This window comes from Periophthalmus magnuspinnatus, chromosome 10 (assembly GCF_009829125.3).
Source record: "Periophthalmus magnuspinnatus isolate fPerMag1 chromosome 10, fPerMag1.2.pri, whole genome shotgun sequence".
In the NCBI taxonomy this organism is placed as follows: Eukaryota; Metazoa; Chordata; class Actinopteri; order Gobiiformes; family Gobiidae; genus Periophthalmus; species Periophthalmus magnuspinnatus.
Genome location: NC_047135.1, coordinates 33,272,720 through 33,298,681, shown reverse-complemented (window position 1 = coordinate 33,298,681; position 25,962 = coordinate 33,272,720). Strand labels below are relative to the sequence as shown.

General features: G+C 39.3%; 1 protein-coding gene across 2 annotated transcripts; it reads left to right on the top strand.

Moving 5' to 3' along the window:
* The first annotated feature begins 972 nt into the window (after positions 1 to 972).
* klhl4 (kelch-like family member 4) lies at positions 973 to 24,484 on the top strand. Of its 2 annotated transcripts, XM_033974226.2 has the most exons (12): positions 973 to 1,200; positions 2,340 to 2,876; positions 9,473 to 9,652; positions 10,530 to 10,666; positions 11,212 to 11,408; positions 14,865 to 15,077; positions 16,812 to 16,998; positions 17,070 to 17,294; positions 19,168 to 19,330; positions 20,350 to 20,562; positions 22,010 to 22,181; positions 22,999 to 23,935. In XM_033974226.2, exons 2-12 carry the CDS (start codon positions 2,416 to 2,418, stop codon positions 23,056 to 23,058), a joined length of 2,208 nt encoding a protein of 735 aa, XP_033830117.1. In that variant the 5' UTR covers positions 973 to 1,200; positions 2,340 to 2,415; the 3' UTR covers positions 23,059 to 23,935. The 2 variants fall into 2 exon arrangements, with proteins under 2 accessions (XP_033830117.1, XP_055080532.1); XM_055224557.1 differs by lacking the exon at positions 2,340 to 2,876 and having other exon boundaries at positions 977 to 1,200; positions 22,999 to 24,484.
* Positions 24,485 to 25,962: the final 1,478 nt, after the last annotated feature.

The following is a 25,962-nucleotide window of genomic DNA, read 5'->3' as shown; positions in this document are numbered from 1 at the left end:
TGACGGAGTTGACATTTTCCAGATCTGACAGCAGGAATTTTGACATTGTTAGTCTTAAGTATCAACAAGTTTAAAAGTTACCAGACTGTGTAGTGCCTGATTTATTATTATTATTATTTTTTGAATGTCTGACAGAGTTTACAAAAAGATGGACAAGCTGAATTTTAAGGAAGATATTTTCAAAAGTTTACCTTAAGCATTATTTGAACATTTAAAGCCCTTTAGTGGAGTAGAACAGTATAGACTTAGAGATAGATGTTTTTGAGCAGGTAACAGTCTGAACCCAGAGGACTCTAAAAATGACATTGACTTCAAAATGTGCTTTTACAAAAATTTCAACATTTTCCAAAAACACAAAATATAAAAAAATATATATCTCCAGTATACAGACCTTTTTAAACTTGTATACTAGTTCTGATATTTAAAAAAATGTTTCTACAAATTGCAACAACTTGTGCCGACTCTCAACGATCAACAATATCCCAACAGATATGAGACACAACTGTGCTCTGTGTTTGCAAATTAACCTCAGCTCCAGCAAGTGCAGCATCAAATATAGTGTTTTTTAATACCAATAAAACTGATGAATATCACGATGTCTCAAGCTCAAGGGAAAACATGAATATACACAACAAAAGCAGGCAGTTCAATGTCTTTAAGTATTATTGTACCATTACATAATTGGTTTATATATAAATCCAAAATAAAATCCAACTTGTGATGTGACGCCTGTACTGTACAAGAAAAAAGACATTCTGAATGATGCAAAGTATTTTTTTATAATACAACAGTTTTAATACATGATCGCTAGTTACTTCTTGTGTCCACGTTCTGAATGGGATGTTGTCATAGTTTTAGATGGAGGGCAGGTTGTTCCGACATGTGGGAAAGTAACTCTTTTTCAAACAAAATCACATAAACATAACATACATTTTTGTTAGCACTTTCAGAAAATTGTTTTAGTTTCAACACAGGATGTTGCCTCGGTCCTGGTTAGCTGAAGCTATTGTTCTCCGATCTCCATGTACAAAGGAAGGAACTTGTCAGGGATGTCCTATGAAAGTGGAAAGTTCTTCCCTTCCTGTGTAGGGTTTTTTTTCTGGTAGAAGAAACACGAGTGTTGCTGAGGACTCAAGTCTTCTTAAACTGGATTCCAAAGATTGAAAAAGAACAGCACCCAAATGCTACAGAGACATACAGGTAAGACCACATTTACTTTCTGTATTTTGCACTTAATGTCTGGCCTGTTTTATCTCATGTGTCATGTGACGGCGGACATTGTTTCCAGATTGTTACAGAACATTACATCACATCATCAAGTCTCCTCATTATGTTTCGTGATGCGTAGTGCTCTTTCAGTCTCAGCTCAAATAGTTAAGAAAGATACTTTAAATTGAACTCTTGTCTTTAAGGAAAAGGTAATACATAATGTGCACAATTGTTGGCTGTTTGTAAAGAGTCAGTGAGAGGCTGTACTTGAAATGAGCATTTAGACTTTGCTACATTTTTCTAGAATGTTTTTTTTGTTTTTGTTTTTTTTGGAACATAAAGTCTTTATTTACATATTTAAGTTGCTTGAAGTGCCAGTACATGATTTAGTTTACCTACAAAGTAAAATGATGTGGGATATGAGTGGTCTGTGTTATTAGGCTATTGTGTTGGAGAAGTGTCTAACAGTTTGCGTCATGTGTGCTGTGTGTGTTGTGTCTGTGTGTGTGCTGTGTGTGTGCTGTGTGCTGTGTGTGCCACATTTGTTTAAATGTGTTACGGTGTTTTTGAGTTGAAGAAGTCTGTGGCCTGTTTTATTAGTTGAGAATAAAATGTATGTAAATGTTATGTATTTTAATGCAAGTAACAGCAGCAGAAGTGTAAGGTTGTGACTGAATAGATGTTTTTTGTTTTGTAAAAAAAAAACAACTCTGTGTTTTCCACTTTTGCATGCTACACTTTACATTACTGAGGTGTGACCCCATCATATTTGTGCCCTTCCTCCAGTTATGGAGCTTAACAGCTGAAAATAAATGAGATATTTTTCCACATTTGGCTGGCGTGTCTTTTCAAGCAGAACAGAAAGAGGCAAAAGGAAAAGAGGGGGTGGATCATGCATGTGCATTAAGTCAGCTCCAGTAGTACGCAGCAGCAGCAGCAGCAGCAGCAGCTCGGGGGGAGAGAGGAGAGAAAGACAGAGCACACGAGTTAGAGGGAGGGTAGTATAGTCTGAGACACAGGAACAAAAGCTGCAGAGGTTGCCTTTTAGCTCCAGCGGCGGAACAACGGGGGAATGGTGGAGGGAGGAGGAGGTGTATCATGATAGTACTCAGACAATAACACCAGCCAAGACGTCTTTTGCAGTCTCTCCATGTTTTGGGGGACTCGTCGCTGCACTGCCTTCGTCTCTAAACCCACAGGAGGAGGATGTCCGTGTCCGGGAAGAAGGATTTTGATGTGAAGCAGATACTGAGGCTGCGCTGGCGCTGGTTCAGTCACTCATCCCAGGGTTCGGCCGGCAGTGGTGGAGGTGGTGGGATGGGGGGCTACATCCCACAGGACAGCAGCTTAGACCACAGAGGAACTCCTGCTCACGGGCGTCTCAAGAGTCACTCACGAGAGAGAAGTGCTGGAGGACTGAGGAAGAGTAGCAGTCCAGTTCACAGCATCCTGTCTCCGACGCCGGGGCCCACACCTGTCTGCGTCAGAGGGGGGCAGCACTCATGGCATCAGCAACAAAGCACCATCCAGGGTGTACAAGTCAGTGAGGAAACCCCCAAAAGCTCCTCTCTCCCAAGTACTCCTAGAAAAGATGACAGCATCTCCAGACAAGAAGATGTCAAAAGCAGCAGCACGGACAAAGCTCCAGAGGTGGAGCCCAGAGAGAGGTATGACTGAGAGGGGAACTATAGGCTTATCCTAAAAGTGAGTTTGTTCATTATTATGTACATTATTGTTCAAACCTGTAGATCTGTACTTCAAAATCTTTTATTAAATCACAAATGAGTGTATTTGTCACACAGTACTAAAAATGCTCGAGTCATTAACTTTTGGATACATATCTTAAATAATCTTAAATAATAAAGATAACAAAGATCCAATATAAATAGATTTTTCTTTGACATTTACTGGCCTTACTTCCATAAATGCTGAATTTGAGCATTTTGTGTACATTATCCTTAGGGAGTAGCCACAACATACTCACCTGGGGACAGCTGCCCCACTCTGTGTTAGACACAGTCAACCCATGAAGTAACCTATTCATTATTCATCTAGAAAGAAAGCAGCTTCCTCTCCCCTTTTTTCTGTTGTGGTTTAGTTTATACTTTTACCAAAATTATAAACTTTTAACACAGAACAGTGTGGCTTAAGTGTTGCTGAGTAGAAGGCACTTTGTTTATAGCAGCTGTTAAAAGTGAATTCTAACATTACTTCTATTCTTTGCTATATTGCAACAAACTTTAGAGTTTCGCTCACCTTGTAATAATATTTAGTATATTATATATTTTTCTTCTCTTCTTTCCACATTTAGCATCATATAAAGTTTATTATGATGTTCATCACATGTGGGACTGAAATCTGTTGACACTGTTGTCACTTTATGGGGACTTGTTTGGGATCAACAAAACAGCTTAAAGTTAAGATATTGGTTCTTTTAAGTTAAGGTTAGGCTTTAGGCAAGGAGTAATTTTTGTTGTCTCTTAGAAATGAACGTAAGATAACTCCATAAAATCAAAGGAAACCTGGCATGTACCTGGCATGTTTTTACTAAATTCTTTATACACTCTCACATCATGTAGGACTGCCTCCTGTATGGGGACAAAAAACACGTCCCATGACATAAATCCTATAAGATCAACATCAAGGTTCAAAGTTAAGATTTGGGTTTTAATAGGTTACACTTGGGATTTAGGTTAAGGTAAGTAGAGACTATGGTTGAGGTTAGGATCAGTCTGTAAAAAACAAATGTAAACTAAAGCAATGTCCTCAAAAATCATGTAAACCCAACATGTCTGTCTCTGTGTGTGTGTATGTGTGTGTTTCTGGGCGTAAACCTTGTGTGAAGGCTCTTGCGTGAAGGTGTCTTTCATCTTGTAGGCCACTCTATGACATTTTGGCTTGATTGGGTCACTCGATGATCACTACCTTTCGTTATTGACCTACACTTTTTTATCAACAAACAAACATTTCACTATATAACGTTTCTTTAATAGTAACAGCAAAATGAAGACATAATATTACAAAAAACACATTGTGCATCTGGCTGTTTGTGTTTGAATAATTGGCAGATGCTCACGTTTGCAGGTCCCCGTGTGTAAAGAGCGCATGCATAACAAATTTGCCTCACAGTTAGAATCTGCGAGTGAGCCTGTCTTGTGGGGACCTTGAGTTCACACTGTCCATGTAAAACACAGCTCCCCCTGCAGATTTAGACACTAAAACCAGAATATTAAAATGCCTCTGCTCCAAAGCTTTAAGTGTCTGTGCTTGATCAAGATGCTGCATATGTACAGTACGTTCGGTAGGCGTTGCAGTAAGATTTGCAGCAGGAGAAGCCCAGATTGGGGAAATATTCAGCTATAGTGGTTGTGAAACGCACTGTAATCAACGTCTAGTCCGCATGAAAATTTGCCATTAAGTGTAACAAATGTTTTCCCTTCAGTGCTCAGTTTATCGCCACAATTATAAGCTTTAATCTCATATACTCACGCTTTTCCCCGCAAATGACAGTTTTACACTACCACGCTTGTAAGTTCACTGTCCCAACTAAAATGGCTGATACTTTTTGCCGGGCTTGATGTGTACGGCAACCCTGAAATGCGTCTGTTCCTCGGTGATCGATCACTGTCAGAAAATATATGACAGAAGCGACCCTAAATAGGAGAGAGACCCTGACCTGTCCTCATAAACACTAACTAAAGCTCGAGTCAGCAGGGCATTACTTTGAATGATATTTCAATTCTCTTTCAGCTTTAGAGACAAGAGTTATTGCCTGAATTATCCCTGTCAAAAATAGTTGTGGTGCTGTAGAGGTGGGGTTGTGTCAAGAAGGGCCTTTGGGGTAAGAAACTGATGTAAAGACAGTGGTTTGTGTTAGTTATATCACCAGGATGTTTATGTGCCTCCATCATATATCAATAATTTATCCACACTTCCACAAAGATAGCAGCCTCGTAGCCCATGAGCGAAAAATCCAATCGCAAATGATGATTTTTGACAAGATCAGCAGTTTTTTTCACTGGAATGTTCCAAATGCATCCATGTCATGTATTGTGAGTTTCTCAGCGTTTAGTGCAAACCTCAGCACTGCAGCAACAGTGTATTTCTATCACCCAAAGACGGATTCTTAAAATAGACGTGTTATCTATCACTTCAGTGGGAAATTGTGATTAAGCACAGCAAGGTATTCACTGTTCTAATTGGCAAGTCTTTTTCCTATGTATGTTTATTTGTCATAAAAAAAATAAAAAAATAAAAAAATGCTATGTACTGTAGTAAATCTAATGTTTGTTTTTTTTGTTTTTTTTGTTTTTTTTCTCCAATGAATAAGAATATATACACTGCCAGTTTAATGTTTGGATACACTCTCTCATTCATATTTTTTCTGAATTTTACTGCTACTTTCTACATTTTAGATACATACGAAAGACATCAAATATATGAAGTAAGATATATGGAATTTTGTATTATAGGAAAAAAAAAAATTAAATAACTTTACTAAATAATTTTTGACAAAACAAAGGGTGGACACTTTGAAGATTTGGAATATTTTATAATAATTAATATGTATATTTTTTTCCTCTTAGTTACATAATTCCATATGTCTAAAGTAATAAAAAAAATAAAAATAAAATAAAAAAATAAACATCGAATGAGAGGGTGTGCCCACACTTTTGACTAGCAGTATATTTGTGTATAAAAATAGAAATGTTTAAGTGCACATAAAATACTACATAAAATAGCAAAAGAACAAGTGCTGATTTCCTACGTAAAACAGTCTAACGCTGAGGACTGGCGGCTGAACAGATGGCTTAAAGACATTAATGTTTATAGACCTGACATATGCATCCATGTAGAGAAACAGCCAGATTACTCTGCACTCCTTGGAGAGTGTCAGTCTAATCCTTTATGAAATACTCCATTTCCATTCAGCCTGTTCAATCAGAAGCACATCTACCTCCCAATGGCGCACAAAATATCGATCTGGTTTTTCTGCTGTAGCGGGGATTTTCATAGCAATTCAAGGCCTTTTCGTTCCCTTTTCTCCCTTAAAATCAAAGGCATCGCTGCATATCAAACGGCTTTTTCTCAGTTTCTCCATTTGTGAGATAGTGTCATCTCGGGGTTTGTGTGAAGAGCAAATCACGGTGCTCCAGGTTTCACTTCTATTATTATTTCAGTGTTAGAACCAACCTGATATTTTATTTGGAGGAACTGAGGGGTGCTACGGTCTTCAGTGTGGGTGCTCAAGTTGATTTAGAGCCTTTTAAAGAGCCGCTCCCCCGATATGTTTGTTTCGTTCAATACATTTTGAATATATTTAGATGTGTGTTAAAATTGGACGTGAGGAAAAATGTTTGGGGGAGCTTTGGGGAAGTATTGGTCATTCTAGATTAGGCTAGTACCCCTCAATCCCCCCCACACCACCTCCCCTGATTAGAGCTCTTTGCATTTTGTTTGACAGTAAAGCAATTTCTTTCTTGGAGAGTTGCTCTGCTTTTTAGTGCTTGGAGAAATAGCGCTCATTCTATACCTCTGATGATCACTAGTAAAAGCGAAATTTACGCCTCAACAAAATTTACTGCTCCCTCGAATGTGATACCGAAGCAATTAGTGTCTGCAAGATTGGTGGCATGAAAAAGCCTCGCTCCGTACCTCAGCACCAACACAAAGGCAGTGTATCTTGGTTTTATGGTTGGCATTGCTTATTCAGTGTTGTTTGGTGATACTTGGTGAGACTCAGTGGGGAATTACCATGACAAGACAGTAAATCATTTCTTTTTAGCACGTAGTCTACCAATAAAGAGTCCACTATAGAACAGCACAACCCCACAGGTAATATCGGCACGTCTCCTGAGGGTGATATAGTTGTTTTGGTAATGAAAGGAGAGAAAAGCACCTAAAAACTTTACAGTAGTGAGTTAATCAGGGCTTCAAAATGCATGCTACCGTACTCCACATATGAATCACCAAGTCACAATCATTCACAGTTTTTGGACTTGCCAACTATTTAAAAATTGTTATTCTGAGTTGTGGAAAAAGAAACAACCAAAAAAGAAACAGCAACACTTCAAACTAGAGCGACAGTAGCTCATTTGGTAGAGTGTCCATTTATCTGAAGGTTTGTGTTCGTGTCCTTGGTCAAGACTGAACCCCCTTCACGCCGAGTATCTGTGCACACTGACGTATGAATGTGTGTGTGAACGGGTGAGTGGCTCCTTGATGTAAAACGTTTCGAGAGGCTTGAAGTTGCAAAAGCGCTTTATAAAAATGTGGCTATTTACCATTCAAGTGTGTAAAGTATTAACGCAGCAGTGAAGTAGCTCATAATCCGTTTGGCTCAATGATTCCACCACTTGGACTGTGACAATAAACAAACAAATACTGTTTAAAACTGAGTGTTCAGCTTTCTAAAACTTGTTCTGTATAATAGTGGCTTAAGCAGAGCATCAATTATAACCTCCCACGCCCCCCCCCCCCTTTCCTCCCGCCACACGACTCCCCCTTTCCTCCCCACATTATCAATCTTAGTTTGTGTCAATACACTGGAGCTGTTGTGCATTACAGCCTTCACGGGTAGTTTCTATTGACATGTTTATGAGTCTGTACGCAGCATTTATGTCGTTGTATGAATACTGTTGGGAAGTGACTGAGTACATGTATCGATATACTGTGAGGACCTGTATTCCAGTCTTTCATTCCGTGGTATTCGGAGTACAGTTACTTTTCCAAATGAAAGGAGTACGTGGCAGTATTTCATCGTGCAGTTTTGGCTTCGAACTGCACTGTATTAATGAGGAAAAAAGAAAACACAGCTCTTACAGTGTGGGCATTTGTAATTTTTTATCTGTATTTGGGCTTAATTAATCCTTCACAAACAGTACAACAAAAATAAAGCACGTTTTAACATTATATTCAATGCAACAGTATGTGAAAGTACTGAAAGTATCCAGAAAACAGTACTCTGGTTGGACTATGTTACAGAATAGGTTACAAAACAAATTTTTATCCAGGTATTCTGTATTCTGTAACTAAGTACATTCAGTATTTAGAGTATTTGTCCCATCACTGTCTATGAACAATAACAGGCCTGAATATAAAGTATGGCCTAAAATAGCGCAGCCACTTTCTACTATTTTCCATACCAGTGTTATCAGTCCTTTCGCAGCAGAGAAACCAGGATGACATTACGTTTCACACAACTTTTTTTTTTTTTCAGGAAGCATGACAAACAACCCTAGATGTCAACGCGTAGACTTGTTCTGTGAAGGACACCAAATACATGGGGTGTGTTGTTTGCTCTGGGATTATTTGGACGCCTGTAAACTATAATCTACCAGCCAGTTGGGAGAAGAACTTATACCATTACACAATAACCAAATCCCTCCGTCTGAAATACGTGTGTGAACGGAGATAGGCAGTTGTAAAGACCAGGGCGGAGTTGGGGGAGACACTGTTGCGTGGATTGTCTTAGAGGCTTATCCCAATGGACGGTAATGCTTTGTGATCCGTTTATGTATGAAATAGAGTCCATGGCGGTTTTAATTTCAGCTTAAAGTGGCAGAAAGATGCTGAAGCTCTGTTGGGATGTGATGATTCAGAGGCTCTCTTTGTGAAAATAAACTCTATTGTGCCCTGGATCTGTTGGCTCAGGGAATAGTCTTTGCCTAATGTTTATTTCAGAGCGGAGGTGACACATGGTGAAATAATGAGCAGTTAGCGTAATGGGGAAAAAATGAAACTGGGTAATTTGTTTATTTTCCACAAGTCGATCGCATGAGGTAAGGAGAAAGTCTGTGATTTTAAACTGGTGGGTAAGGACTTGAGACAGTTTTAACCTCAGGGGCATAATTTAAGATCATCAGGACGCTGTTTTTGACATCAACACGTTTCAACTAGCGTACACATATGAGTAACTAGAATTGTGGGAAATATTTACAATATTTGAGCGATGCAACAGTGAAAATATTTTACATATTCAGATGTGTTGGGGGTTATATTTCTGTGTGTGTGTGTGCTACTTCTATGCAAATCTGGCAACGTACAACGCGAATGTAGGCCAATGAATGCAATCTTCAACAAACAAAACAGCCCTGTCAATCAAAGTCCCATGTGCAGAAGAATATATTAAAATACAATGCTCTGGGATAGCCTTGCTTCAGTGTCTAAGGCCATCCTGTGAACTGGGATTTACAGGCGCACAATGCCCTTGGACAAAGCACTTCCATCTGATGCACTCTATCTGTCTGTATTTTTTCCAAAGGTTAGCTCTGAGCACTTTCTCCAGAATGAACACCACCAGCAGCAGCAGCTCTTCGGATGAGTTTTTCCAGGCCACAGACCATGCAGAACAGACTTTCAGGAAGATGGAGACGTACCTCCAGCACAAGCAGCTCTGTGATGTCCTCCTGATAGCCGGAGAACACAAGATCCCAGCTCACAGGTCATATCCAACTTTGATGAAACTAATTACTTTGTACACGAGGAGGAGCAGGGCATGAACGCCTCATTATGTTTAGTCAATGGGGAGCCAAGGCGAGTGTGTGGGCAGAGATGTTACCTTAGACAGATTGATCAAAAAGGAAGTGAACAAAGCACAAAGTTCTTTATAAAAACTCTTTTTCAGCTTACCACAGATTTAATTACACCTTTGCACTCATTTCTAGCCTGAGTTACACAGGCTCAGGTGAGATGGAGGGATTCATTTACCAGAAATGTTAAATTATCATCAAATATTTCTATATACATGCACTACCAGTCAAATGTTTGGACACACACTCTCATTCAGTGTTTTTTTTAAAATTACTTTTAGATACATACATCAAATATATGAACTAAGATATATGCAACAAATTATGCAAACATTTTTTTAAATTTCTGTGACCTTTGACTGACAGTGTGTTTTTGTCATCTCGTTCAGACCTACTGATGGTTGCATTTAACAATTTTCATCATAATTCCTCCGCCTTATACTCAGACCTAATCATAATCTACATATACAAATAACTACAATAACAATGACTCATATCCATGTTACATTAAAGCTACATACAGCCGTTTATTTAATCTGTGCGATGATTTCGATAAATGATGTAACTTCATTAGGAGGCGGACGACTAAAGCTGTTAGCCGGAACACACGGGCGAGGCCATTTATTAAACCTTGTCGTCACATGGAGTGAAATGTAAGACTCATGAAATCACAGTTTGATGAATGGCCATGTTCACTGCTCTAACAGCTCATCTGGATATAACACACATCTGCTGTTATGACCATTTATGAAACACCAGAGCAATAATTTATGTGCGCTTCCTCTGCAGACTGGTGCTGAGTGCTGTGTCCGATTACTTCGCCGCTATGTTTACCAGCGACGTCAGGGAGGCCAAACAGGAGGAGATCAAAATGGAGGGCGTGGACCCCGAGGCACTGCGCTCATTGGTCCAGTTTGCTTATAGTGGTGAGTTATGACATATAAAAAAAAGGCTCAAATCAATACAGTGCTTTTACATGCCTGTTAATGTAATGGCTTATGTACAATACTTTTCAAATGTTCAGGTTGTTACAAATACAGTATTTTGGGGCATGTCATTGACCCATAAAAAGTAAAACTGACTGAACGTAGAAACAAATCTCTCACAAACGTCTATCTTTGGTTTGTATCAAAAATTATGATACAAATGCTATAAAAACTGTGATTTGTTCTGTACTGTATCTATTACTAACTTTGTCCTTGACCCATCTTTGACACGGCATCCTCATTAAATAAATAAATACATAAATTCTGTAGTCAATAACACTATACCCCGTACAGTATTTCACTACTGGACATTTCACCACTAATATTTTCAACAGTCTAATCCTCTGCTCCATAACTACCACTTTATTACTAGAAAAGGTTTCCAGCACGAAATTTGAAATGCATTACCTTCCCCCCTCGTGCTGACGCTCGGCCTATATCCACCTGTCAAATGACTGTATATTTCGCTTGCCCTGACATTGCAGGTGTCCTTGAGCTCAAAGAGGAGACCATCGAGAGTTTATTGGCAGCGGCGTGCCTCCTCCAGCTTTCACAGGTCATTCAGGTTTGCTGCAACTTCCTGATGAAACAGCTCCATCCCTCAAACTGCCTGGGTATCCGCTCATTTGCTGACGCCCAGGGCTGCACAGACCTGCTCAGCGTGGCTCATAACTACACCATGGTATGAAGGTTTTATATGGGGTCGCATCGCATTTAACGGCTGGGGTGGGCTAAATTATTTATTTTGTAATAAGGAATGACTCTATTAAAGTGGTTGCTCATTGTATTAATGCAGAATATTCACCGGTGTTAATTTAAAATGCACTTCCAATTTAATTAAAATCAAAGGTAGTATAATGCGCCAACCTGCAGCAGGGCATTGGGCCTGGCTTGCAGCTGTTAATACTGTGAACCTGGCTGGAAGATCAAAAGTAAGAAAGACAATAGCTTTTCTCCAAAAAAAACCCGTTACAAGTAAAAAATATCATATATACTCAAACTGACAAACTGCACTGTAGTTTACTAAATAAGACCATTGTAAACTGTAAAAATTGGCTTCTCTTTTGCAATACAGAATTTGTTTGTTTATCATTGGTGGGGAACAAATGAAAAATCCTTCAAGAAAACTGTTCACCAAATAATGCATGGATGGTGCATCAGCTCACTCTCAAGTTCCAGGTTTTTGTTTGTAAAAATAAATGTTTAATATCATTTTTATATAATTTATTCTGCTTTTGCTTGGGCTCCACACGTATGATCACTTGACATATTTCATATTCATACTGTTGTTTTATTATGACACACGAGTATGAGGAATTGTTTCATGGTTTTCATTCGTCGCTTGTCACTCAGAAATATCACTGTGCATTGATTAAGGCTCAGCTAGACGTGTGAAAATTGGATTTCTATATTTGTATGTGACTGAGAGGAACATTTGCATTAGATTAAGTTTCATGCATGTATGTGTCAGATGGTGTCAGAAGCAGCGGTGACAATGTGGTTATCTTCTGAAGGACATCTGCTGTCTGTTTACCAGGGCTCGGGAGGTTAATCTAATCATCAAGCTGCACAAGAGAGCTAACTTCCTGTTCAATCGCTCTAATAATGAGGAGCAAGGGCCGAAGGGTTCCAGGATGTCCATTCTCCACTGGGTTCAGGCAGAAAGAGTTTTGTTTTGACAAAGCCAGCCTTTCCTGTTTCAGCAGAGCACAACCTCGCCCCATACGCCCTTTTCCATATTATGTCGTTTGAATAGTACACAGTGACTTTTATTGCAGTTTCTGTGGTTACTGGAAAACACCGAAATAACAAAAAACATAAACAATAGAACTTTACAATAGAGATTTAACGTTAAAACCTTTATACATTTGTGTCTAGGCTGTAAAAACGGGAAGATGCATTAGCAAAAAATAAAAATAAATAGTAAAAAATAACCAAAAACGTGGAACAAACCAACAAGCTGCTGGATCACGGCCAGGAAAGACATCACGCTATAGTGACAGATTACTCAGGAATGCAGAACGCACGCTCGGCATCTTAAAATGTCTATTGGTTTAAAATTAGGCTAACTACAAATTGTCCACGATGTTACGACACAAACCCTCAGCAGAGTCAAATATTCTGGAAATAATTTGAATAATGAAAGGCGACAGCTGCACATGTGTTCTTTGTGTTGACCCTAAGCACAAAAATTCTCAATTAGTACTTTTTCCTGTAAATAGTTTAGCCTACATGCATATCTATAAATCACTCTGAATGCCCTTTCCAAGCTCATATCCTCTAAAAGTTCTGAAGTGCACAAAGCGATGTTGTATCTGCTCGCTTTGGGCTGAATAACTGAAATAAACCAGGTTCTTTGTGACACTGTAATTCACTGATATGCATCTGGAGGCTATAGAGCTCGAGATTTTCTGCTGTGGCTGGAAGGGTAAATTCGGCCTATAACTAACTTACACACCCAGACAGTTTGCATTTGTCCGCGCCATCATCTGAACACAGGAAATGCACTTCTGTTAAGCTAATTTCAGTTAGCTTAGCATTTATAAATAACTGCCGCAACTGTTAAGTAGTGCTTCTTTGTGTGCATTACCAAACTGGATCAATACGTGTTCCTCATTTCATTAAAGCTGTCAGTGTAAACCTCTTAAAGCCTGTTCTGGTAATAGATCAGACAGGACTGGGTAATCCGGTGCAAGCGTGTGATCAATAGCTACTTGTTCTTTTATAATTGTTGCACATACAGCCAATAATGAGAACAGCATATCTGGCAACGTCATATCCAAACCTGTTCAAACTAACCAACTTGACTAAACCAAGACTAATAAAGCCGTCGAAGGCCCTGGCATATGTTTACAGCGTTTGATATTGCGCGTTAGTGCTGTAAAAAGAGGCGTTTTATAGTGAAGCAGCATTAATGGATTTGTCCTTGAAGTGTAGTAATAGTGGCCGGGCTGCTGGCCAGTAAAAAGGCAGATCAATCTTTAGGACAGTAATGGAGAAGAGAGACAACAATGTTTTCGCTAGATGCTGCATTCTTGCTACGGTTATATTGCAGCTCATTAAAAAGGCTTGGAAAGGCAAACAGAGCAAAACATGTCAACAAGGCAACAAGACACTTTTGGATGTGTTTGATGCCAGGTTGATTTGTTCGCGTGCTGTTGTAGAGATTTATTATAATTACTTTAAAAAGGATGGACACACAAACTTAATCCACTGTTTTTTCTTTCTCAATGACAACACGGATCAGCTCTTGTGCAGTTGGACCCACGATGCGCTAAGCAAAATGGACTTGTTGGAGCGTTTTACCATATTATACTGTTGTCCCCTGTTCAAAAACATACTTAGTGTTGTATTTTACTTCATTTACACTTGATTCATTAATCCAAAGTCATTTTTTTAAGCCCATAAACTCAAATTATGCTCAACACATCAGCTCTATTAGCACAGCATCACCATAAGGACTTCATTTGTTTACTTTGCCGTTGTTCATTCTCGTTGCTGACAGCAGAGGGAGCTCCAACACCTAAATGCCTCATTGGAAACAGATAGTAGTTTATAAAGTATTTTTCCAATTGTAGACATTATTTGTAAGTAGAAAATGTGAAATATTCAGCTAAAAGTGACCAAAGGCATGTTTAAAAGGGAATTAAAGCCACAAAAATGTATAATATGAGTTCTTTTAAACCTCCCCCTGGCGCTGTCCCACAGTCGAAAGATAAGCATGTGTTAGGATTTAGGATTTAGGAGTATGACTGAATGGCCCAAGGTATATTTCTAGGCCCATATGTCAGACTGAAGACAGATGGAATCATTATGGTGTAATATGTCTAAATTCAAATCTATCATTGCTGTCTTTCATTCATCATTTTTACGTGCTGACAATGTACTCTCTGGACGAGTTTGATACGATACAAATTAGTAGCTTGCTGTTGTTGAGTTGACTTTAATGAATAGGGTAAACACAGGAGTTCCATGTTCATTTTTTTCGTTTTTTCCCCTCCTATCTGTCTATCTGTCCTATCTGAGCTCAGTATCTTATCCCATTTATTCTCATTCACCCTTTTGCCCTTCATCTGTTAAGGACACACAGACCATCCAGAATCCTCTGTAATGACTGATGATTATCTGTCTCTTCTAGGAACACTTCCTGGAGGTCATTCAGAACCAGGAGTTTCTGCTGCTCCCCACGGTGGAGATAGTGAAGCTACTCTCCAGTGATGACATCAACGTGCCCGATGAAGAGACCATCTTCCAGGCGCTCATGCTGTGGGTGCGCTATGACGTGCAGCACAGACAGAGGGACCTCGGGGTGCTGCTCTCCCACATCCGTCTCCCTCTGCTCCCACCACAAGTAAGACTGATGAGGACAAAGTGTTAATGTGGAACAGCCATCAAACCAAACATCACCCGAGTGTCAGATACACTTACTGTTTAGGTTTAACTCTCAGAGCGTGGGACGATAAAACTTATGTTTTTTGTTGAGAAAAGTGTTATTTATGAATGTTTTAGTATGTCTTGCACAATATATTCAGATAAAATATTACAAGCGGAATTGTTTTTGGCATTCGGATGTGATTGCAATTGATTTGTTTGTTTGATTTTTGGCTTCTCTTCTAAACAGTAGTGCAAGAAAAATTAAATATGTCAACTGGACAAAAAGGTTGTAGGAGTGAAGATGTTTTGCTGCTCAGTTTTGGTAAACCTTTTTGTCCAGTTGACAGATTACATTTTTCTTTTACTATGGATCACACCTGGACGACTGAGGGATTACACAGACATAGTAGTAGTAGTAGTAGTAGTAGTAGTAGTAGTAGTAGTAGTAGTAGTAGTAGTAGTAGTAGTCGTAAACCATACATATTCACATTTTGACTTATTTACACAGGCCGTCCCAAAGACCTGTATTGGGTCAGTAAGAGTTTTACATAATTATTGTTATTGTACAGTTCTGGAGCGTGCCCAGTCAGGTAAGGTGTGTCATTCTGGTCCTTCAGGAGATTTGAGGCTCCATTGTGTAAGTGTTGCCCTTGAGCTAAACTGCTCTGCTCTGACAGAAAGTATTTGTGCCTGGAGCAGTGGCGGTCTGTAGCAACAGACATAGAAATTGCAACCATTCGAGCTTAAAAGCTGACCTGATTTATTCTGAAGTCTTATGGATGCATGTTTTTTAAATGTGGTCGTTGAACATTTCAAACAAACCACTTGTGTGACATTAAATGGGAGCAGTCTAATGGAAGGTATGCTGTCTTGTGCAATTACTCTATATGGTTTCATGTCAGAGAAAATTCTCAGCGCTCAAGTCTAGACTGCCACATTAATGTACATGTGGGTAGGGCAACATAAACGCAGATTCTTTGGTAAAGGTTCGTTCTATCTTCAGTTTTAACTTAGATTTAGTTTTTGTCAGACAGGTGTGTTTGTTTACCTGCTCTATATATGCCAGTTACTTCCTGTACCTTCCTCAGAAGTGTCACATGATGCTGTAGTGTCTTGTAGGCTGCTTTACTGCCCCCTACTGTCCGATGTCTTCAGCAGGACTGCCCTCCGTGTGTGTGATAAGGCGTACACTCCCTCGTCACGATTTATGCACCTTTGGACCTCGTTTATAGATCTCGATGACAGACAGTAGGGGGACGTAAACTTCCCCAACTGCAGAAAGAAACGCTGATTGTTATTAAATCTAATCCCATTATGCACAACTTACTATTCCTAGACATTTTTGGAAACATGAACATACAAACTCCACTGCCCCCAAGGTTCAAAATCAATCACAGTCTTATCCAGCGATGGAGTAGTGATGAAGTAGTGTGCTTATAGATATGAAAATGTCCTAAAGGAAAAAAAAGATGATATATATCTTAACATGAAACGTTACAGCTTCTTTTGAGAAGTGCCTAGAAGGCCTTAAACTGTGCTGTTTGTCGTGTCACTGGAGATTTAAACAGGAAAAGTGAGAGAATGTTTCTATATTTTTTTGCAAAGAAAAAATAATCTGAGAACAACAAAAAGCATCCATCATGTAGTCAGCTGTATGTGCAAAAAGTGAATCTACAATGTATCTGTAAATCTACTTTGATATTCTTTCTAGCTTCTGGCAGATCTTGAAAACAACAAAATGTTCTCAGATGATCTTGAATGTCAAAAACTACTGATGGAGGCCATGAAGTATCATCTTCTACCTGAGCGCCGGCCCATGTTCCAGAGTCCGAGGACCAAGCCCAGGAAGTCCACTGTGGGTGCACTTTACGCCGTAGGAGGGATGGACGCTACAAAGGGTAAACTAACCACTTCTCCTCATAACAATATTCATCCATAATGTCTTTCTAATGCAGCGCCTTCGCTTTAGGTTTCACAACTATTGAGAAATACGACTTGAGAACCAACACGTGGGTCCAGGTCGGGGTTATGAACGGGCGTCGGCTTCAGTTTGGAGTGGCCGTCATTGAGAATAAACTGTACGTAGTCGGAGGGAGAGACGGGCTAAAGACTACAAATATGGTGGAGTGCTACAATCCAATCAGCAAAGTGTGGTCCACGATGCCTCCCATGTCCACGCACAGACACGGACTTGGTGAGTGCATCGACATCTTTTTTACCATTATGATTCATCTTAACAACTGTAATGGGAATGTATGATTTCTTTTATTGTGCATTGTTGATTTGTTTCTGTTATGGGAGTTCTTAGCTTGTGTATTTTTTTATTTAAAATGTTATAATAAAATGAGAAGTGTGGAGGTGTAAAGATCTTCCACAAATAAAAAAGATATTTAGACGTTAAAACTGAGGTGGCTCTGTTGACTTGTTATTTGGGCTGGGATGTAATTACTTTGGTTACATTTGAGTCTCATTTTGTTTAATGGTATTTTGGGGATTTGAACCTGCTACGGGGTTTGGAACAAAGCTGTTTTACAATTGAAAACTGCACAAAAACAATCAGTGAAGTCTGTTTTTTGTCTGGAGATCATCTTTAGACAGAAATAACCAAACTATTGTTCCCTAAAAATAAAATTGCAGTTTTAATTCAAGACTAGTTTCGCCTCCTCATGTAATTTAGTGCAAAATGTTCTATCCCTTGATGTGTCTGTAATTAATCAGAAGGTTCCGGTTCCTGTTTCGGCTGTTTGTGTCTTTGGAGCTCAAAGTGCAAACGAGCCGTGATGAGGTCGCACTGAACAATGCCGTAGTAATATTTCTCCTCCTCTGTCTCGGTTCCCTTAGTTTGTGGCACAGATTTTGCTTGATCAGGTTATTGGCTGCAGCACATGAGAAAAAAACAGCAGGATGTGTGCTTTGAAGGGTCACATCACAGCTGGCACTCTGCACGGAATCACACTTTCTTTTAAGATGGACTTTTGATATTTTCTCATTCCCTTATCAAAGCTCTGCAGTCTGTTCTGGCCCTGCTCCTCTTCTTTTTACCCTTCACTTGTCCAATAAATCTCATATCACACACTCTTTTGATTTACAGTTGAAACAGGTCTGGGGCTAACAGAACAGGGGGATCTTGTCAAAGCGTTCAGCTCTGGCGCCCCGTGTGGCCAGACCTATCACTGTACATCACCTGGGTAGTCTTTCATCTTTTCACGCTGCAAATATGTCTCTCTGCCTCGCTTGTGGCCTGAATATATTGAGTGAATTTGTGCGAGCTTAGTGTCAAGAAACATTCCCAGCTGTGTGATTCCTGCTGCTTGAACAGTGAGGAAAGACACGGCCAAAAGCCGGTTTGTATTTAGTAAACAGCCATTCGATATAAAGTCTTCACCACAAGAAGGATGTCTCTGATTTCCTCAAGCTCCAAGCAAATTTCCTTTCACTGACGATCGGACTGTTGTGCTGAAACAGGTTTTATATTGTTTTATTCATAAAGCAGACGCTTAATCTGAAAGACATGGGAGCTTTAGTAAAAACACATTTAGATGGAACATTTAAGAAGAGAAGAAAAGATTCAAAAAATGGATTTTCTTTTAAAATTCTTATAATAATCATTTTTGTTGTTTTTGTTGTTTTACAAAATATCCACATGTGTTTTAAACAACATTTTAAGTCATACTTAGCACTGCATGAGACACAAGAAATAAATACACAATAAATAAATAAAATAATGGCATTGTGATGGGGAGGATTTTAAGTATCTCTGGCCACACAAACACATAATGATCCAATGGACAGAAAAATGTTTTCCTTGTTCAAACAGGTCTGTAGCTAATGCCACTGCAGAAGTCTATCATAGTGTAAATAGTTTTCTCAAAATAACAGTGCAACATTCTGAGATCCAAAGTGTTTCTTTAAAAATGTGCCCCCTACATTTTTTTGTGGCTGGTAGAGCAGCTTGTCAAAAATGAGACAGTTGACGGTTTAAACCAACGTTCCAGTCCATACCATACTTACCGTTGTGCCCTTAGGCAAGGCACTTGTCATAATGACTAGTTTCTGTGTTGATGCAGGTATCGCTGTGCTCGAAGGCCCCATGTACGCGGTGGGCGGCCACGATGGCTGGAGCTACCTGAACACAGTGGAACGCTGGGATCCTCAGGCCCGACAGTGGAATTATGTGGCGAGCATGTCCACGCCCCGCAGCACCATGGGAGTAACGGCGCTCAACGGAAAGTGAGTAAAGGAAATGCTCCCTGATGATCCAGAACACAGTGTAGGACATGTCAACATTTGGAACGTCCAAACACAATGACACTGACCCATAGGGGTCAGTAAAGGGTTAATCCTGATATGTTATTCATGGAGTGTGGGCGTCTTCAGACTCTTTGTTTAGTCAAACCTTAAAAGTAACAAGACGGTTTCTTTGGCCTCTTTATATCACAACTGTATTATGTTATTAGTAACTTAATCATTTACAATAATCCATAACTTGACTTAATAACTTGATTAGAATTTCAGCTTAACCATATATATTGACACAAAACCAAAATGGTTTTAGCTTTAGAATCTGGAAACCCAGAGCTCATTCAGCTGATGTGGTTGAGAGAGAGAAAAAGAGAGAGAGAAAAGAAAAACCTTTACATCATGTAAAACAGGTTTTTAATTGTGAATAAATCAAGACAATTGATTGTAAATATTTGATACAAATATTACTTCAAATGCAGGAACATTGTTATAGTTTTGTTTTTAATGAAATTGCAGTTCCTTTTTAAACTATTGCACAATGATAGAAATGACTCAGTGCATCTCGTGATTGTGCTTATGTGAGCAGAGCAACTGCAGCTTAGATCAGAAGTGTTTTCTTATCAGAGTATGAATAAAAACAAACTATATTAAGTTCAAATGTAATAGTGAGCCCACAAAAATAAAAAAAAATGCTCTAATGTTACATCAGAGCAAAACAGTCATCATTGCTGGAGTAAAATCTGCATCAAGGCCGATAAAAGACAATTCGTCTTGTCTGGACTTGTGGTTTGGCCTGTGAGCTGCAGGCACTTACACATCACTCACTGTATCACTCACTGTATCACTCACTGTATCACTCACTGTATCACTCACTGTATCACTCACTGTATCACTCACTAGAGTGATGCACATGGAAACAGTGTTGAAACCGGGCAGTATGTGGCCTCTTTCCACACCTCTAACCACCGTTATTTACTTTTCTTATCTTCAACAATGTAATTTTTTAGATTGTTTGCTGTCGGAGGCAGGGACGGCAGCTCTTGTCTAAGATCCATGGAGTGCTTTGACCCCCACACCAACAAGTGGAGCATGTGCGCACCCATGACCAAGAGGCGAGGGGGCGTGGGCGTGGCAACGTACAACAACTTCCTATACGCCGTGGGAGGACACGATGCCCCGGCCTCCAACCACTGCTCTAGGCTGTCTGACTGTGTGGAGAGGTCTGTACAACTCACTCCTCAAATATGTGTAAAGTGGAAACGGAAAATATGCTGAATGGGTTTGGCTTATAGTTCAATTCAATTCAAGTTTATTTATACAGCACATTTAAAACAACTTGAGCTGACCAAAGTGCTTCACATAAAGTCAACAAAAAACTAACAGACAACACAATAGGAAAAAAACAATAAAACACAAAGATACACAAAGTCTGACTGGTGTTAAATGCCAGGGAGAAGAGGGTTTCAGTCTAGTCTTAAACTGCGTTAAAGACTGAGAGGACGTGACAGGCAGAGGGCGCTGGTCCATAGTCACAGAAAAGGCTCTGTCACCTCTGTTTGATCTGAATAAACTATGATAAGAACAATAAACTAAAGACAGGTGAAGTACACTTTTCCTTCAGTGAGATGTTTGATGTGTGCCCTACCCACTCAGCAGTTACAACATGATGAGATTTATCTATGATTATTTAGCTCCACCTGGTGGCCACTAACCGCCCTTGAATCAGATGGTTTCTATACAATTTTATGCAGTTGGTGTGTTCCATGTTTAGTAAGAATTACTCTTTTTTCCCCGTTTTATGGTACATTTTGGGTCAGTAATAAAGGAAAAGACAACACAAGGCAAGTTTATTTGTACAGCACAATTCATACACAAAGTATTTCAGAGTGTTTTACAGAATAAGAAAGATATTATAATCACAATACAGCAAATCAAAACACAAATACTTAGCAAAAGAGAAGAGTGTAGAATAAAACCCTTTCAGTCACACGCACAGATAAACAGAACCGTCTGGAGCCTGGATTTAAACATTATCAAAGTCGAGGCCTGTCTCACATCTTCAGACTGTTCAGGTTTTTAGCTGCATCAAACTGAAACGCTGATTCCTCATGTTTAGTCCTGACTCTGGGCAGCAGCAGGAGGCTGGTCCCTGAGGCTCTCTCTGAGTGGGATGGTTCATATGTTAATATTTATAATGTTTAGGAGAACACAGTGTTCCAGAAAAAGACTTTAGCTGTGGAAACGGAGGCACAAAAAGAGAAATATTCAAATTTGTTGTTGTTGTTTTGCCCTTTTTAATGTTTTTCTGTAGAGAGTGTCCAGTTTTATATGAGTCAGCCCAACTTATATGAATTATGTGAATGTATAAAATATATTCTAATGATTCTTATAGTGAAGTAGGACACACTTTACTATACCTCCACATTAGAGTGTCTCAGTTAAAAGGGCTTTTCTGTGGGGAGCTGGTCCCTCGCTGATGCGTCCCTCTCTACTCAGTATCTGCCAGCTGCTACTCAACTCCACTCTTAGCTTTGAAGTGCAACTGTACTGAACGGAGCTCCCTCTAGTGACCGCTGAAAAGTGTGATTAAAGACCATGAACAGCAAAAAGTATCTGTTTGAAGTAGTAAAAGGTGTTTTATAATGAAAATATATTTGTGTGTTTCAGGTACGATCCAAAGACAGACACATGGACCACTGTGTCTCCTCTGAGCGTGCCCCGTGACGCTGTGGGGGTGTGTTTACTGGGAGACAGGCTGTACGCTGTGGGTGGATATGACGGACAGTGCTATCTGAACACTGTGGAGTCCTATGATGCACAGAACAACGAGTGGACCGAGGTATCTGTCTAATATTATAAACCAAAGCCCGTGTTGCAAAACTCTCAGAAGTTCAGCAGAAAATAAACAACTCGACTGTTGAACTTTTGACAGGAGAAGTGTAAAAAGAATAGATTAATAGATTCTTTTCCAGTTTGTTGTCACACAATTTGCATTTTTTGGAGAGCTACTGCTGCAGTAAACATGTGCTGTATTTTTTGAGGACCAGCCATCTAAACCTGTTAAAAATTACATTACCCTTGGTGTCCACAAAGACGTCTTATAAATGTTGAACCTGGTATTTGGCCTTTCTCTCTTTATCTTTATTTATACAGAGGAGCCCACTGAGAGCACTTAGACTCTCTTTTTCATGGGAGCCCCATTTAAAATGCAATACAAGCAGAAAAAAAACAACTAAACAAAACTAAACAAACATACAAGTACTCAAGTCCATATAAAACATTAAAAACAGTGTCTAAAATATAACTTTAATGCCTGAACCTACCTTTAGGATAACTGGAGCCAGGTGCTTATAGAGAGTCAGTGGTTACACATGAAACATTTATTTGCTCTGACTATTTGCAGAAGTAAAGTGCAGATGTCCAAATAAGGAGCAGGTATTTACAGTCATCACCCATCAGACCAATAATTCCCCCTTTTGTGAGTCAGATGTGCAATACTTATGATTGAAGATCACCAAACAAACACAGGATCCTAATTTGTGTGGTGTTTCCGCTGATGGATCTCTATTTGCTTGTCCCTGTAAGCCTTCCAGCAGCGTGAGCTACAGTGGGACTTAAAAGCTCGGCTGTGAGTTAACCTCTGTGTCTTCCTGTAGGAGGTCCCTCTCAACATTGGCCGGGCGGGCGCCTGCGTTGTGGTGGTGAAATTGCCTTGAGCGCTTTGTCTCATGACGGCGAGCAAAACAAGCAGCAAGACGAGTGGACAAACAAAGCAACAGATCAAGGACACATCCTTTGAGAATCATTGTTTCATTTTTCCTCCTGCTTTAACTCTGCTCTCCAGATTTTTCAGAGCCGGGCACACACAGAGTCTTGCCTATAAACCATTGTCTCCATCATTAGCGCTCTGTCTGCCCACTGGGGAACACTTGCCCAGAGACTGGAATAAGCTGCACATTCTCGGCATTCTCAACCGATCAAGAATGTTTTTTTTTTTTGTGTTTTTCTTTTTTTTTACAGAGTTGGCAAAGCTGTAGCGTACTAGTGCCAAACCCTTGTTCTGCCGGGTTGTTTTATGAAAAGTTTTGTAAATGTCGTCAGATTTGAGTTTTGAAGCTTCATTTTTATAAGAGAACGAGGTTGTTGAACTTTATAACACGTGTTTTACTATGACTGACATCACATTTTATCTATTTACTGCACTTATAGCTATTCATGGTGTCAATACTACTGTTTTCAAGCTAATATATCTGAAAATGTAAACTGAAAGGGGAACTATAAAGATGTATGAAGCAATTTTATAAGCTTGTTAAGCTGCAGAACACCAAAGTCTCTTACTGTCTTCTTACACATAGAATACAAGTTTACACGTGTGTATTAACTATGGAAATATATCATATTGATATTTCACTTTGCTGTACAAATGTCTTGTGGACTTCTGAAAATGGCTGTATGTTATGTTATTTTATGTTACACAATGACACCTGACCCAGGTCACCATGGCAACTGTTGTTCTCTCTGCGTTATTTCTGGGCATGTTTTTAACCAGCAACACTTACACTTAATTACAGTAAGATTCATTAAAAGATGCATCAATGTCACTTTTATGTCACAAACCAAAACAGTGTGTCACATGACAGTGTGTCACATGACAGTGTGTCACATGACAGTGCGTCACATGACAGTGTGTGCTATGTATTAAACTCACATCAGAATGTTTCAGAGTTCAGTTCAGAAATGACACATTTAGATTCACTGTTTTTTTTTTTTTTTTTTTTTTTTTTAATTTATGAGATACAGATTTTTCTTCATCTTTATTTGAGCAATATTCCTCTTCTTTCAATGAGTCTTCCTTTTGCACAGATGCCCTTCCTCCACTTGTCCAGGCTGCATGAAGAGCACCTGTGCCTCTCTGCTGCAGCATCATGTCTGTTTCTGTCTCACACTTGCACTCCTCAAATCAATCTGTCACAATATTCTGATATGTTGTCAAAAACATCAAATGTACGTTTGTAGTTACTCACTCAAACACTACTAACTCCAACCTTTCTGAGACAAATGTTAATTTCTATGTTTTTACCATTTTACCAATTTTGTACAGCATGGAAATAAAGCGACAAGTGTCTTTTGTGCATGTTCAAATCGATGAAGGGTGCACCCCAGTGGTCAGTGTTATCAATTATTCTTTAACTAACACCAAATAACAACCTCTTTGTACAACCGAAGAGTCGTCCCACTCTCTCGTGATATTTGGTTTCATTTGGATTGGATTTGCCCACACTAGCACGCCAACCTACAACTGTGTTTTCTGCTTACTGACACAGACACGCCAATGCAAAACACACTAGTTAAATCTCCTGTCTGTGTACCTCAGCCTGAGTGGCCCCTTTCTGTGCAGTATAAAGCCCAGAGGAAACCAACTCACCAGATTCATTTTAAGTTCTTTGGTCATTACATTTTCCCACAGTTCATCTGCTTTAATACTGCTTTGGATTAGTCAATGAACAAACAACTTTCATACAACTTGGGTCCCTAAAACTGGTCACTGGACAAAAACTTTTTCCCTTTTAATTAAATTTGAGATTCTTGTGAGTATCCACTTTGTTCAAATATTCACAATTGAACCATCTGTCAGAGCTGTGATAAAACAAACAGAAAAGTGCACAAGCTAAAATCCACTTTCAGATACGAGGGGCCATCAGTGCTGCTGTTGGAGGAGTTTTTAATTATAATTCATCAATGACTCCTGCAAAGCAACAAATTCACAACAAGAACAATGAGATAAAACAAATACATTTTTAATGAGTGAACAAACAAAATTGAAACAGTTTCAATCTTGTGGTTTTATGATGTCATTGTGTGATTTGTCGTCAACAGAGGGCGCTGTTGCACTGCCAGGGGTATGATGCATATTAGCACTGCAGCCACACCAGTCTAACTAAGCTCTTCCAAACATACAACTGTGCATAATATATGTCAACCAGCATTAAGAATATAAGAACAAATACTTGAGCTAATAACCCTGCATAATTACTGAGGCGCTATGATGAAATGTTGTGAAATTAGCGTTACGACTCTTGCTTCCAAATGAACGGGTTGCTGAGTTGCAGATAACTGGTTCAACTTGAGAGGTGATTGGTGAGCTTTAAATCAATTCTGAAGACTCCATTATCTTAATACGCATTTAACTCTATGATACAAGCGGACACGTAGTGAATCAAAAGATAAAACCGACAACGACGATGTGGCAAAGGTTAGAATATTTATATCAACTGTAACAGGTAAAATGAGTAGATAGTATCTTTCTAATACTTGTGTAACACCTCTTAAATGAAGGTGGAACGTGTAAGAAATCTTGCGAAAAGCAGTGTCCAGGTTGTTTTTAACTTTCCATGGAGAAGATTTTGACACATAAAATTGCAGCGCGGCATAATTGTTTTCTGCCAAAGTCCTGACAGAAAAATGTGACGACAAATCAAATAGTCAGAAGGCTCCGTGAAAATGCCTGAAGAGGATTTGGGTGGTTTATTTGTCAAAACACAATGTTGAGAATAAAATATATAAAGAACGATGCCTTACTCGAGATTGTCTGGGGGGACAAAAGACAAGACGGATCTTTC